The following is a 15978-nucleotide window of genomic DNA, read 5'->3' as shown; positions in this document are numbered from 1 at the left end:
TTAACTCAGAGGACTCTAAATCTACGAGTGGATCTGCTTTCACTCTAGCAGGAGGTTTTTTTTTTGGAAGGTTTCCAAATAGACATATATTGCGCAATTCATTATGGAATCTGAGAGTATTGCGTTAGATAAAGCACAAGAGGGGGTCGAGTGCCTAAGATGCTTTTTAGAAGACATTCCTCTCTGGCATAGGCCTGTTCCAGCTATATTTATACGTTGTGCTAGCCAAGTTGTAATAGCTAAAGCTAAAAAAACAAAAAATCTCAACCGTCGTTATTTCCATTGATTTGGATAAAGTCCAAGGAGAATACCGTAGACCCTTTGAAGAAAGGTTTGTCTAAAGAGATAGTTAGTAATGCATCGAGGGGGATGGTATTGAAGATCATTAAATAAAATTACGAAGGATACTCAACCTTGCTGACTGGAGATCCCAAGATCAAAGTTTCGAATGAGACAACTAATTTGTGGTGATTAAAAGTATGCACTATCAAGAGAATTATTTTGTCCCTCCTCATGGTGCTTTGTTGTGATAGTGCGACTGCATGTGAATGATGACTTTTAAGAAGTCTTAATGAGTTCTATAGTTCCAATTTTAGATTGAAGTGGGGTGTAGCAGTAACACTCTTTATGGAAACTCTGTCATCTGAATGATAAGTGGGGCCGCTTCCTATGATAATATGAGCTTTGATTCTCTAGAGTATTCTGAGAAACAGGATATATCCACAGCCAAATTGGACAAAACGGCACGAGCTTGGCAACAACCTTGGAGATATCATCTGTGGTTATTATCACGAACTACATCAAACGCTAGCAGTTCAAGACATCGCGTTCACTGTCTCTAGAAAATAGTTCCGGTAATATCTCACTAAGCAAAGGTTCAAAACCTCATGGACACCTCTGTCTAAAATGATATTTCATGTGTTTTTATGTGATTTTCGTTTTGATGGTTTTGGTATTACTGGAACTTAGGACCTAAGGTCACTAAGGGTTAATCACTGGTTCATGCTTTTTCACTTTGGTGAAAGAAACCTTTAGTCTCACCAGTGAGAAACTAAAGATGAAAGCTCTCTATGCCATTATGATTTATGCAATCCATAGTATGACCCTGGGGTCAACACACTTTTGTGTGAGGGAGAGGACATAGAAATGACTAGTATGATTTCAACACACGGATGGTCCGTATGTCTGTTCGGTCAGACATGGTCGTGGGGTTACCAAGATCTATCTGTATTTTTCATGTTTTACCGAGGTTTTCATTCATGTGGGGGATTATTGGGAAACAATATGTATTAATTTTTATTTTTAAAGTTATTAACTAAAAAAAATTAATTTTTATTTTCTTTGCAAATGAAAATCTTATTAGTCCCATATCGGGGAGTTCCTCTTGTTAGAACAATTTCTCTACTTTTGTAAAATCTATAGGAGAGGGGTTTCTCTATATTATTAGAGAGACCCCTAATGGAAATTTCTTTATATTGTTTTCTTAAGCATTCACGATATTCCTTAAGGGTTTTTTCGGAGTTTCCAAGCTCAATCTACTACGTATGCTAGTAGTAGGTTTACTAGGGTGTTTTATCCTAGAGATATCCGTCCTGTGAGGGATATAGCATCACTCTTGAGCGTAGCGGGGTTCCCGGGCGCTAATGTCTTAAGGACAGCGTGTTGAACACGTGACTCACTCTGTTTTTCAAAGTTTTGCCTTGTTGCTGTTGCGGAGACCCGGGGAGCTCCTCCGTTTGTCAAATCGGTCACTTCCATTATAGAGGAGTTAAGTATCAATAACTTTTATTTATTTGATTTTTTCGTGTTTTTGATTATTTCACCCAACAGTATTATCATCAAATTAGTGAACGTTGAATTCATTACCTGTTACTAAACTAATACTAGTCAGACTGTCAGGGATAGTACATTACTAGTTCCCTAAAAATATTCTCGGCTTTTAAACTTTGTTCATCCGGCCATATATACTGCCGGTACGTGCATGTCATATAATCCAAAACAAATTAAGCATATACAAATGCCTTTGATTCGTGAAGCGGCAAACAAAAGAATAAAGAACAAGAAAGAAAAATGGCTACACTAAAATGTGCTTGTCTGATCAAATTAAAATAAAAAGCGTTTATGCAACATTCTTTTCCAGCTATATGCTGTATCTACAAAAGAACAGTTCCACCAAAATATCTTAAACATAAAACCACCGGAGAAACGAAAAATAAGGATTTGTAATTCAGGGTTTCAGATGTTAAGTATTTTCACTAATGATATATAGGTAGAAAAGTAAGATCCATGAGAAATCTGGATAAGTTGTCCAAAATGTGTTGTAAAGAGGTCATGGTCTATGCTATATCTAAATTAACAAGGAAACATCACTCATTGGCTAAGTAGCTGTAAACTCCCAACGACCACAGACACACTTGACAGTTGACACTCACTCTCAAATACTATTCAATCAAGCTGGTCGTCAAACAACTGACTCACTGACTGGATGTTGTGTTTCAGTCATATGATATACTTGGCCAGATGACTAGCTGCTGGTGGTAGTTCCCCTACCACCCGCCCCACTGCTCTATACATGGTTTAGTGGATTACTTAATCACTGCATACTTGGATGGATTGTTGCCTACATTAAAATCATATATGACGATCGCACCATGTTTTATAACACATGGTTGTCACATTTCGCTCTCAGAAACCATCTGCGTCGACTAAAGGTTTCGAGGACTTCTCAATATCATGTACATGATGATAAATCATTTCCATAAAAACCAACTACTAAATCAATGCTACTTGTTTTCTAAATTTATACATCGCCGCTCTTATCTCTAAAACATCTCTAGTTTCCTAAATGATATATGTGCACGGTGTACCCATTTAAGTTGCAAGTGCAGAATAAAGTAAATTCTTAGTTGATCAGTTATAGAACTGAATATCGAATTAGGTTTCCTACAGATTTGGCAATGATTATATGAATATTTGTTTTTAAAATTATGACTCAACACTCGACAGATCAAATAGTGAGATAAGCTAAGTTTAGCTATGAGTGTAAAGTGGGGGTAAGGATTCGAGAAGAATGTCTGTTATGTTGATGTCATGTTAAATTCTTGGATACCCGTGGAGGCGTCGGCGACTAGTTGCCGCGTCTTTCCTACACCAGACTTGAGTCTACACGTATAACAACCTCCACTATATCGATTAGAAAAACCAAAGATTGGAAATAAAAAGAGCTATAACATCAGCATGCACCAAAGGAAAACTGGGTGCATCTCCAATCAGTTACCACTAAATCAAAGTAATAGGTCCGACTCAATTGCACTTAAGCTGTCATCTGTTGTTGCCACGTGTCGATCAAACACACACGATTACCCTCTACTCTAATCTAATCTCCAGCATTAATCTTATTCGATGATCTCGGGTCCCACGAATAAATGCAAGAATAACAAGATTATATTCTTTCTAAAGCAAAAATTAGTTGATCTAATCCAAATTCTAATCAACTTGGCGCCTCAAATAACACAAGGTTGCTACATAATTCTAGTACACCCATGCTGCATGATTCTAGTACACTAAGCAAAATTAATTCTTCCATCATATAGAATTTGATAACCAGTACACTGAACAAAACTAATTCTTTAATCACATAAAATTTGATAACCCGTATAATAGGTTTATTTTCACGGGTGTTGAAACTTAGTCTTGTTGTCTCTTAACAATTTCTAGTAAATTGTCTTTGGATCGAGAGAAATCTCGTACTTTTGTCAGTTTGAATTCTCTTTTTTTTAATGACCGTGCGTTAGGTTTATTCTCATAAGTGTTGAAACTTAATCTTGGTGCCCCTTAGTAATTGCCTTTGGATCGAAAGAAATACCGCACTCTTGTCAGTTAAAAGAAATAGCCAAAGAAAATGATAATTGAAGCGAAGATTTTGTCCCTTTCAATAGGCTTCTTCTTCCTAAATTTATGGCTGAAGTTTATATTGATGATGTAATTGTCCTAAATTTTTTTCCTTTTTGCCCACTTTTGCTTGTAATCGTTGAGGCTTTTTCCGTTTTCGAGTTTCTTAGACCAAGCAATATGGTGTGCCATTTCGCTACGCTATCCCATAATTGTAGCGAAATGCAATCCATATCCTTTAGAGTAGCGATATTCCTTCTCTGCACTTAAAAGTGGTTCAGTTTTGATCCCTCTTGTAGAGAAAGGAAATCACGCGGAAACATAGTTTCCATGTGCTTTTTCACTTTACGAATACTCGGTTTCTGTTTTTCAATTGAGACGGATATTCAGTATCCGTGACTTTTTACACGGAAACTAAGTGTTCGTTTCTGGTTTTCCAGGTTTTACACTAAAACTTTCCATTTTCACTTTTTTTTTTATTAAAACTCTTTTTTTCACCTATTATATTTCCTTTTTTTTACTCTAAACTATCTTTTTCACCTATACAAATATTCCAACCATAAAAAAAAAAAATTGGGAAAAAAACGGATACTCAGTTTCTCTTTGACCCTATTTACACAGAAACTAAATTTCCGTACAGCGTGACTAAGGGATAAAAACAAACCATAATGAGGTTGCCTTGAGAGCCGCATCCCTTAACTAGAACTAGGGGATAGCCAAGGGATATAACACACCATAGTGCTTGGCCCTACTATTGAGAAAAATATGTGTTATACAGTATCCTCTGTATGAATGTTGTTAATCATATTTTATAACTCGGGGTCTTGTACGGTGCTTCAAATTGTAAATATTCTCTGTGTCATACTATATTTGTATCAATTAAAAGACAATCTTTTGTGAGTGTTTGGGTTGGCAGATTTGGCTACTCTGAATCTCTGATTAAAGAGAGTTCTGTTTTTGTTTCTTAGCAAAAGAAAAAAGAAAGTTATTACTTTTACACGTGCGAGTAAAAGTAATTCCACACACTTACTCAAAATATTACCCAAATCCCTTTATATTAATTAATTTGGAAATGAATCCTCTCCAAAAACTCATATAAATATGTGATGTATCTTCATTTATCCTTAAGAGAGACTTAAACATTAAGAACTACTACTCCTTCCAAAGAGTATTGTTCTTTCTATCTCCCTTCTCTTCCTTCTGCTTCCTTCTTAGTTGATTGCTTAGTACTAAGATATTTCTTACAAAGAAAAAATAGATGGAGAACCAAGGAAGTGACAACAGCTTCTTCCAAAGATGCAAACCTTATATTGCCATGATATCTCTACAATTTGGATATGCAGGAATGAATATCCTCACGAAGGTTTCTCTTAATCGTGGAATGAGTCATTACGTTCTCGTTGTTTACCGTCACGCTTTTGCAACTGTTGTTATTGCTCCTTTTGCAATATTTCTTGAAAGAAAAATTCGACCCAAGATGACATTCTTAATCTTCTTGCAAATATTTGCGATGGCTCTGCTTGGGTTGGTCTTCTATCCATATTTTTTGTCAGTAAAACTGTGATACATAGAGTAGCAGTATAGTACTGTTAACTTATCCTAACGTTTTATGTATGATGTACACAGACCGGTGATTGATCAGAACTTTTACTACATGGGGTTAAAATACACCTCCCCGACTTTCTCATGTGCTATGAGTAACATGTTACCTGCAATGACATTCGTCATGGCCTTCTTATGCAGGTATATTATTACGTACATGCATATAGTTATGGTACGTCATCATCGAGAAAACTTTTTTCTCATTTTTTTATGCTAATTACAATTGGTTTTTCGTAGGATGGAGATAGTAGACATAAAGAAAGTGAGATGCCAAGCAAAAGTGATCGGAACAATAGTGACGGTAGCTGGAGCAATGTTGATGACATTGTACAAAGGACCTATCATTGAGATGATATGGTCGAAAAGCATCCATCCTAATGCCTCTTATACCACTAACACATCTGGTTCTGATGACAAGGATTGGCTTAAAGGTTCAATCCTTCTCATATTGGCTACCTTAGCTTGGGCTGCTCTCTTTATATTGCAGGTTACTTTCATTAAAATCCTAGCCAATTTCATTTCTTTTTTACTTTGCGACTTTTTTTCTTTACGTACATGACTTTTGAGTTTGATTGGAGAATTGATACGGGTGCGATTGTTTTTCCATTTTTCAGGCAATAACATTGAAGAAATACCCTGCCCATCTAACTCTTACAACTCTAATTTGCTTCATCGGTACACTACAATCTATTGCGGTTACTTTAGTGATGGAACACACTCCTTCTGCCTGGTCCATCGGTTGGGATATGAACCTTCTTTCTGCAGCTTATGCGGTTAGTCTCTCTCTCTCTCTCTCTCTCCCCCCTAATCTTTACCGACCTAAGTTGTTTTCATATGTTCATGATGATCAGGGAATTGTATCTTCAAGTTTAGCTTATTATGCGCAAGGGCTAGTAATGAGGAAAAGAGGACCAGTTTTCGTCACTGCTTTTAGTCCCCTTATGATGATCATAGTTGCCATCATGGGATCTTTCATTCTAGCTGAAAAGATCTTTCTTGGAGGGTAATTTTCTCAGTCCCGTCACATAACAATATGATAACATGACACAACAGTATTTTGTAATTTTCAAATTTGCTTACAGATTTTATATTATTCTTGCAGAATTCTTGGTGCAGTTTTGATTGTAGCAGGATTATACTCTGTTCTATGGGGAAAGTACAAGGAATTCAAGGAAAAAGAAAACGAACTACCAGAAGCCATTAAAGATGTCCGCGAAAACGGTACAATGTTCGTTATTGAAGACGTTGAAACCGGAAAAAGTGTTGTAGAAATGCAAGAGGCAGAAGTTAATACACTCTCGTCCGTCAATGTTACCGTTCCATTATCGGACTCAGCCATGAGAGACGAAGCCTCACACAAGGCTTAGAGTAAAGAAGAAGGCAATAATGATGGTGTTTTAGTATGGGGGGTAATGAGAATTTTTGCTACTTCCCATCTCAGTTTTTTGTTTGGAGGGTGTTTTAGGTTTTAATAATAACTTTTGTATTCTGTTTAATAATATATGATGTAAGATTGAAAAACGAATGAGAATCTGAGGAGTATCTCCTGTTTCTTTTGTTAGTGTGTTATTGTGTCAAGCTGAATAATTCTTGGAACTCTTTTCTTCATTCTACACGTGGCAGAATCTATGACGTAACCGAACTAATTCCACTATGAAATGGAATCATAGTTGTTGGCTTTTCGTGTCGTACTAAACATATGAATCTTTTCCTAGTGATTGATTTTGAATGCATGATTGACAATCTTAAGCTTTGATCTTAACGAAATGAATATGAGGTTTTGCTAATTCCCTTGGGCTCTTATGCACAGAGTCTAGAGACTAACTTTATTATATTGGAGAAAAACTGTGTTTTTTTGTCTTGATGTACAATGGTTTGAGAATACCAGATTCACGTTAAATACTTGAAAACCATGCTATGGTGTTTGATTTTATGACTAGTCTCAAGCTCAACTTCAGCCTATCGTGAGTTTACAAAGGCCCTTTGCAAACTTGATCATAGGACCTATTATCCCTATAATTTTGTAACAACAAGAAAACCATAATCTTTTATTGTCGACTAACAAGAACAAAATATGACGAGGAAAACTCAAAAAATTCAGCTAAGGGTGTCAGAATAATAATTTGACTTGTACTTTATTTCTAATAATTGAATTATATGTTAAAATCGGAGATTTGCTGATTATTCATCACCTGAAACTAAACCCAATCAAGGTGACTGTGCTGCAACAATTTTTTGACATGCTAACCACATCAAACCCTCCTACCTATTTAGGGGTTCAATTCAAATATGGAAGAGCCTCTATACATCCTTCACTTTAAAGAGTGGCACGAAATGCAAAGGGTTGGATGACAATATGTCTAACCCGAGCAGGAAGAATGATGCTCATTAACTCTCATAGCAAACCACCTTATGCAAACACAAACTCCACCCACCAAAGTACACAAACAGATAGACCGCATCACCAGAAATTTTCTCTGGGGACATGACTCGTTAGTAAAAAAACTTCACCCAATTGCTTGCACTACAAAAAATCCTAGAAAAGGCCACTAAAATCTCGCAACTACCTTAAAAAATTAGTTGCCAAATGCTTTGGGAACTAGTCAATGGCAACTACTAGTTCCTGTATACTTCGGCAACAAATTGATCGCAATTGTTACTTTTATTAGTTTCTGAATTCTTTAGCAACAAAAAAATGACAACTACAAGAAATATGCTAGTAGCCTAATGCTTTCGAAACTAGGAAACGGCAACTGCTAGTTTCTATATACTTAGGCAACAGGTTAATCACAACTACGGTTTTCATTAGTTTCCAAAAACATCAGCAACAAACATATGGAAACTTAATAAAACGCACTGGTAGCCTCATATTTATGCAACTAAGCTTCGACAATTAACCTATTGCCTAGTTGCGTAAGCCTTTGGAACTAAACGCCAGCAACCTCAAATTGCCAAAGGTTTGAGCAACACGGTAACACCAAACTATATTTTATGTTAATTGTTAAGCCTTATCCGACCACTAAAACTCAACAATTACAAGAAAGTTTTTTTATAATTTTAACAAAGTCATCTTACCATTAATAAAAGTTATTATCCTATGCAGTAACAATTGTATCATATAAATTTTTTCATACAATTTGCAGATAATGAAAAAACACAGTTGAATTGATGTACCAAACTTCCTAGCCAAATGTCGTGGTATTCGTACACTTCCCACAACATCAAACAAAAAAGCTCATAGCAATAAGCTCATAGAAAAAATCCGGAGATTGATTTTATACAACAACAACACATCCTTTAATCCCGATCCAACTGGGGTCTGCTAGCAACAACCAAGCCTAAGTCGTAAAATGCAGATCGAATATTGGCTTTATAATTGAATAATATCTGAACAATATTGTTTTATTGGATAAGAAATATGTAATTTTTTTTTAATTATGTAATGGAAGTTGCATAACAGTTCATGTCATTCAGAAAAACATGTTCAATACATACAGCTCTACAAGACGAAAATTTAGTGATCTTCTCCGTGTGGTATAAGCAAAAGATTATAAGTATGTTTAAAAGCTAACATGTAACAAACATTTCTCCTTTTTTAGTATATAAAATTTAAATACACAGGTCAAAAGGGTGAATACGTATAGAATAGATCCAAATTAACATTACTCCCTTGTATTGTTACCACTGCCAATTCCAAATAAAACAATAATCCTTTGTCTCTGGATCATAACTTTAACATGCTTATCAATTAACACGAGGAGTTTGGCAGTAGCATTGTCGGCGTAGTCCTTGATAATTACCATATGATAATCTTTCCATGTGATGGACGTTACGACAATCTTTTGGTGTGACAGACGTTTCGGCAATTCGCCTTTTAAGGCGCATACATCACCATCATCTCCTATGGAAACGACATGAACTAAAAGACTAAGTGGCTGGTAGTGTATGCATTTATAACCAAAGCAGCTAGCTAGTTTAGAGCATTACTTCTGGCACTGAGAACAAAAAATGTAAAACATTAGTGTTTCGATGTACGGAGATCTTTCAAAAGAATTAGAGGTTCTAACATTAGTCCCGGAGTAGTATGTTTCCCATGCTCTCAGCCAAAGACCAAAACCATTGAGTGGTATTTTATGGCATTCTTGTGATGTCCTAGTCTTTGAAATGATGCCTATCCAATATTGGCTCTAACAAGTGATACTTTAAGCAATAAATGCATCTAAAAAGAGACATGTCATTTGGCCGGAGCTTCAAAATGGGAACTCAACATGGTAGTTTTCTCCATACAACTGCTGCTAATAATACAATGTACCCCTACAATATGAGACCTGCCGTTCTCCCAAGCCGCCCATCTATGTGCATAAAAAAAATTGATCAACATCAACTTGAAAACAAATTGCCTTAAAAGAATATAAACAACACCTCTGCGGTAGTTCGATAAAACAATTTTTCAAAAATGTTTTTTAGATATACATTACCCACTATATCATTTTTCAACTCACACAATCCATTTCAAATCCAATGTCTCGTAAGATAAACTACGTTCTAGGTCACTCAAGTCATACAATGTATAAGAAAACATAAGCAATTCAATCTGTCTTTACGCAAATGGAATGAACCTACACATGATTCTGCATTCGCATAAAAGAAAACAAAAAAACAAATGAGTGACACATTTGAGGGTTAATCTAGTGCTAGTCCTTGTAAACCAATGCAATCAGGTTATACCTGCAGTTATATCTACAGAATTTCAAGTAGTCAAAGCACTTCCGAACAACAGTTCGCACTGGCAGATTACACATTGAAATCAACAAAATTTATGCTAATGATAGGCAATTGGATTTCAGTAAGAAATTCATAGCATGAAACGCCAAGTGTACATTCAAAGAAATTTAAGCATCAAAAATTCTAAATGTACCTCGAGGCTTGAGCAGCTTTCCGCCAAGGCGTGCAAACTTCCCTGGATGCTTGAGGTACTTCACCACTTCAGTGAATTCCAGAAGTCCCTAAACAACACCAACACATAGAGTTCCTAGAGACAGAAATGAAATAAATGCAATAATCTGGGATGAGCCATATATCCAGCTATGGATCGAATGAAACTACGGAAGAAGTTTCACACACCAATTTCGTCATGAAGACAAAAGATTGCTTAGCGGACACCCTTGTTCCAGTTACAGCTCTCATACCAACAACAACAAATTCTAATGTTATTACTCCTGTCCAGTGGACACTAAGCAAATCCATATCAACTGGTCGGTAATCCTCTTTATGAAAATAGCAAACCCCAAGTGTTAGTCAATCGTATCACATAGAGATGGATTATCTTTGTTGCATCAATTATACAACGTGTTCACTCTTTAATCCAATTCTTCACACTGTATCTCTCAATTCAATTCACATAAGTCATTAAAAGTTGTCACTTAAAGTTCCTATATTCGGCCAAAATTCGTTCCATAATCGTCTAACTCAAGTCAAATTTGAACCTGAGAAAAGGAATCTTAAATTCAACCATTCGATTTACGACTAGAAAAGAGGATAGACAATTCTCCTAAAGGGCTTAATATCTGACACATACACCAATATGTGATACAGATCAAGCAATCATGTTAGATATTCACTATACCTTGCCATCAAATGCAACTGAGATGGGGATTATCAGAATCCATATGAACGTCCTTATACCCAAAGACTTGCCTGCAGCAAATAACAAAAATCATATATAAAAAAATTAAAAAGTGAGTCAATTAAAATTCAGCTTTCATCCATAAAGTAACAAGTCAATTAGACAAACTACTCCCTTCGATGGAAAAGCTCAGATCAGTTGAAAACCCCCCAATCAATTGAAAACCCCCATGCTTCAAAAAAAAAAAAAAAAATTGAAAACCCCCAAATCAGTTAAATCTCTGCTATAAGTTCAGTATTTTATTTGGTGATTTAGATATTTAGAGAAATGGAAATCAATCTCGTTTCTAACCTTACATTTTCTGAAGCTAACCTCTTTCAAACAATCTCATTAAAAATCAAACTTCCATCTGAAGCACAGACCGAGTTCGTGAAAAATCAGCTTAAGCAAATCTGAGAGAAAATTCTCAGAGTAATCTTATCAAACAGCATATAAGCATATGTAAATAGCATATGAATTGTCAGAAACTTAACTTGAGGTCAAACCCAATTGAGAAGGCAAATTCTCTGATAACTTCTCCATCAAATTTTCTCGTGTTTCTTTTCTTCCCCATCAAACATATCCGCAACTTTCTCAAGGTTCTCCGGAAGGAAGAGAGATTTGACGAGATCATTAGTTAGCTAAATCATAACTTAATACCTCAAAATTTTCTCCCGTTCATATTTTAAGCCTCTTTCAAACGATCTCACCAAAATCCAGCCTCCGTCTGAAACACAAATGGAATTTATCATATAGCAACTTAACCAAATCTGAAAGAACATTCATAGAGTAATTTTGTCAAACAGGTTATAAGTATATGTACATAGAGATTCGCAATGTCAGAAACTTAAATCGAGTTCGAACCTTAATTGTCAGTAGAGAAACTAAATTCTCTGGTAACTTCTCCAACAAAATTTCTCGGCGTTACGCTTCTTCTCCATCAAGTAGAAACCCTAAATATTTTCTCACCATAGCATCAACTGCAACAAGGTTCTTCGGCAGGAAGATAGATTTGAAGTCGTTCATATTATAATTGGAAGTAAAACTTTGGATAGAGAGGGTAGGCGAGACTGTACAAATAGGGTGTGTCTTGAACTTTTAGGTTTCAATTTTGGATTCCCACTCGAATACACAGAGACTAGGGTATCAAAAATTCCCGGCATTTGACTGTGCCTCAAATTCTTTTGGCGGGACATTTAAATTAGGCGCCAAAACTTACCGCCAGGTTTCTTTAACCGAAAATTTGGCGCCTAACGAAATTGTGGCGGCAAATTTACATTGGACGAACGTGTTACATGTTTTGTTTGTTTCTATTGGCTAAAGTGATATCATACGGATCTCCGTTGATATCTTTGTGTGCAAATATGATCTCTGCCATAAGAGTGTGATGATGAACGGATGAGATGGCATTACGTGTGATATATGGACTATGATTTTTCTATTGGCCCAATAAATGACATACGCATTCTTGTCGGGACGAATGGAGGGAGTCCCTTCTATACTTTCACTATGTTAATATATATCTTTTGTGAAATGAATTGATAATCAGTTTTGTTCGATTTTATTGAGCATGCTCAGACAGATTTATCCGTCTGCATCATTTAACCAGTCTAGTAATTTTATTCTTTTTGAAATTACGTAAGTCAGTTTGAAGACAAATGGTCACACAAGATGAGTCGTGGTCTAGAGTAGACATGACTAGTTGTATCTGGTGGAGATGTACTCGGAATCAGAGTGCTAAATAACATGAGAGATCGATGAAATATATAAATATTTAGTGAAGACGGGTGATATTAGGTAAGATTGGCGTATAACGAAATCATAAGAATCCATATATATAAATTATATTTCAATTGATAAATAATCATATAAACACGTGGAATTCAGGAGAAATTGGTGAGGTCGAAATTTACATAGAGGTCATTCGCGTAAGGAATTCCATAGAAAAGACTTATCTAACTTTAAAAGTCATTCGGGTAAGGATTTACTTAAATCGATTATACAACATGTTTATTAGAGTCTTTAATCTTTTCACTCCAATGGTATATGCTTAGTGATTTACATGAGTCGATTCCAATAAACAGAAGTTTAGAAGAATGGGGAAATATTTATAGTCGATAACAGTTTTCTGACTTATGAACTTGTTTGATCTTATTGGACATACTTAAACAATTACATAAGTTGAATCCAAGACATATTCATCCATCTTTTTAATTCAAGCGATCTTATAATATTATTTTTTGAAATACACATAAGTCAAATTTAAGACAGATCATCGACTCTAAGATTCACTCAATTTTCTTGAGTATGCATAAACATTTATATAATTCAAATTCGGGTATTACAAATAAGATATTCTAGAATATCGAACTTTAAGATATTCTTTAAATCTCACTGGATTTGTTTAGTGATTCACCGAATTTGATCCCAAAATATATTCTTATGTATATCTCCATAATTTGTCCAACTTTTTTGATATGCTGAAAGATTTACATAAGTTAATTAATGGTAATCTCTTGAGGTCCGAAAAAAATCACTTCTAGTTTGGTAGACTAATATCAAGGCTAATAATGCTTGTTGTCATACTGGAGTACTTAATGAGAGCTAGGAAATACTCATCCTTGACCAGAGTATCGAATATGGATATGCTAGGGGTCAATCGTGAGTTTGTCCGTATCATGGGTAGAAAAAATCAGTATACCTCAAAAGGATGTTTTAGGGGTCTGTCATGAGGCTCAGGCTCAAATGGACAATGTATCTTGATGTTCTAGGAATCATTGAAAGGTCCAAGTTAGACGATCCATGGCCTAGAGTAAACACGACCAGTTGTATCTCGTGGGCATGTAGTCGGAATCAGTCTATGATCTCAGATTGGGGAGAACTCCGTACTTACCGTAGACATTAAGTCTCTTCTCATGCTCAAGAGTCAGTCGTGGACGTCTGTTGAGTCTTTAGAGCCTACACGACCAACGTGTCTTGCAAAGACGTATGACAAGAATCGTGGTATTATGACCAACGTGTCTCGCGGGGATGTATGCTACATATCATGGATATAAGTGCCTTTTAGACCAAGGGATGAGTCTCGTGAGAGTTGATTTTGATACATGATTACATCTTTCTGAAACTATAGCTGAAGCCATGGATGAGTTTATCTGTTAGCAACTAGAACTCAGGTTAGGGTCGAACTCGTCTTTTAGCGATCAGGGTTAAAATAAAGGTTGAACATCGTCTTTTCGTAGCGAGCTGAAGCCGGGGGTTAAGCTTGTCTTTTAACAATGATCGTTGAAAACAAGGTTGAACTTGTCTTACAATAACGAGAGTTGTATCCGAGGATGAACTTAACCTTTGGCGACGAGGGCTGTAGTCAGGGATGAGTTTGACTTTTGAGGACGAGGGTTGTAGTCAGGGATGAACTAAACTTTTGGCGATGAGGGCTGTAGTTAGAGGTTGAACTTGATTTTTGGCGACAAGGACTCTGATCGAGTAAAAACTTCATCCTCTGGCAACAAGGGTGTATTTCATCTTTCAAACCACTTTATGAGCTGAGAAAACTCCAAAATGACCGTTTCCGTCCTTTTTGCGCGACCTTTACTAAAATGACCAGTTTGCCCCTGCTTCGGTACTTGATGAAAATGACTTTTTATCTCTAGTTATAAAATGACCTTTTTGCCCATAATATTTAAAATTACCACTTTACCCCCGGTCTCAAAACTTACTCGAGTTGATTGTTTTACCCGTCCGCCAAATTTCACCATCTACAAGGAGTATAATATGTTGCCATTTGGTCTAATTTTCCATGGTTTCTATAGGTGATACCAATCCTAACGGGGCGGGTACCATTTTATATAAGCAAAAAATATATATTACATCAACAACAAAAAATGCATTCCATCTTGGATGACTGATCACCCAAATGGTAAACAATCCTGTGATATTCGGTACGATGACATTTCAACTCTTTCAAAATTAAAAAAATTAAAAATGAAAAGAAAAATTAAGAAGTCCCAAATTAGATAATTTTTTAAGCAGGAAATCCAATAGTTTCCTATACAACTCCCTCATATTCATTACCCGCACATTACATTTGTGGTTAAAGTAGACAACATGTCACAAAATTATTTTCATGCATATATTCGATACTTATTTTTATTATTTTCTTTTAAATTTTTGTTACACTAAAAATTGATACGGAATAAGTCATTGAATTTGACTCTTCACGTATATATGTAGTGCAAAATAGTGCCATAATAAAGATACAAAATTGACACCATCTAGTTTTCTATATAGCCAGCAGAACCCTTGGATATTTTTGGACATCTTGATCAAAAACAAAAAAAAGAAAAACAACGTTGGAGTTAATACTCGTATAGCGGCCATGTAACATGTAACCAAGAGATATGCACATCTTAAATGCACGCATGAATAATCAGGGCCCTAGATACATCTTTATGGAAAACCGTTCCTGATTCGTTCTTGAACGTCCGATCTTTCTCGTGGTCGGGTGTCTCATTTTACTCCTATATTATGCTCAAAAGAGAAAGAAAATCTTAACCCTAATCTTTTCACATTCTCTTCTACGCCTCCCTTTCTCCCTCACCCTCTCTGCTATAAACCCTTCCTTAGCAAACATTACAATGATAAAATCTCTTTTTGTCTCTCTGTGTCTATCTCACTTTCTCTTATCAACAGTCATCACCATCACTACCACCCATTCTCCATCTTTGTTTGAAGATAGCTCATTATAATTATACCTGTAACTTGTATTCGTCAAGGCTGCATTTTTTTTTTCATTATTCGTATTTTCTGGGTTTTGAAGATCA

General features: G+C 35.8%; 1 protein-coding gene across 1 annotated transcript; it reads left to right on the top strand.

The window, feature by feature from the left end:
* The first annotated feature begins 5013 nt into the window (after positions 1-5013).
* LOC113308134 (WAT1-related protein At5g07050-like) lies at positions 5014-7054 on the top strand. Its single transcript, XM_026556622.1, has 6 exons — positions 5014-5415; positions 5518-5634; positions 5731-5980; positions 6108-6266; positions 6345-6496; positions 6596-7054. The coding sequence occupies exons 1-6, from the start codon at positions 5150-5152 to the stop codon at positions 6858-6860; spliced, it is 1209 nt and encodes a 402-aa protein (XP_026412407.1). The 5' UTR covers positions 5014-5149; the 3' UTR covers positions 6861-7054.
* Positions 7055-15978: the final 8924 nt, after the last annotated feature.

Source organism: Papaver somniferum, chromosome 9 (genome assembly GCF_003573695.1).
Source record: "Papaver somniferum cultivar HN1 chromosome 9, ASM357369v1, whole genome shotgun sequence".
NCBI classification, from domain to species: Eukaryota; Viridiplantae; Streptophyta; class Magnoliopsida; order Ranunculales; family Papaveraceae; genus Papaver; species Papaver somniferum.
This window is presented reverse-complemented; position numbering and strand designations above follow the sequence as displayed.

Excerpts from the sequence above, each read along its gene's own strand:
- LOC113308134 (XM_026556622.1), top strand. The coding sequence starts at position 5,150 with ATGGAGAACCAAGGAAGTGACAACAGCTTCTTCCAAAGATGCAAACCT. Across the intron at positions 5,635-5,730 it reads GTCATGGCCTTCTTATGCAG|GATGGAGATAGTAGACATAA; the intron begins GTATATTATTAC and ends GGTTTTTCGTAG. Across the intron at positions 6,267-6,344 it reads TTCTTTCTGCAGCTTATGCG|GGAATTGTATCTTCAAGTTT; the intron begins GTTAGTCTCTCT and ends CATGATGATCAG.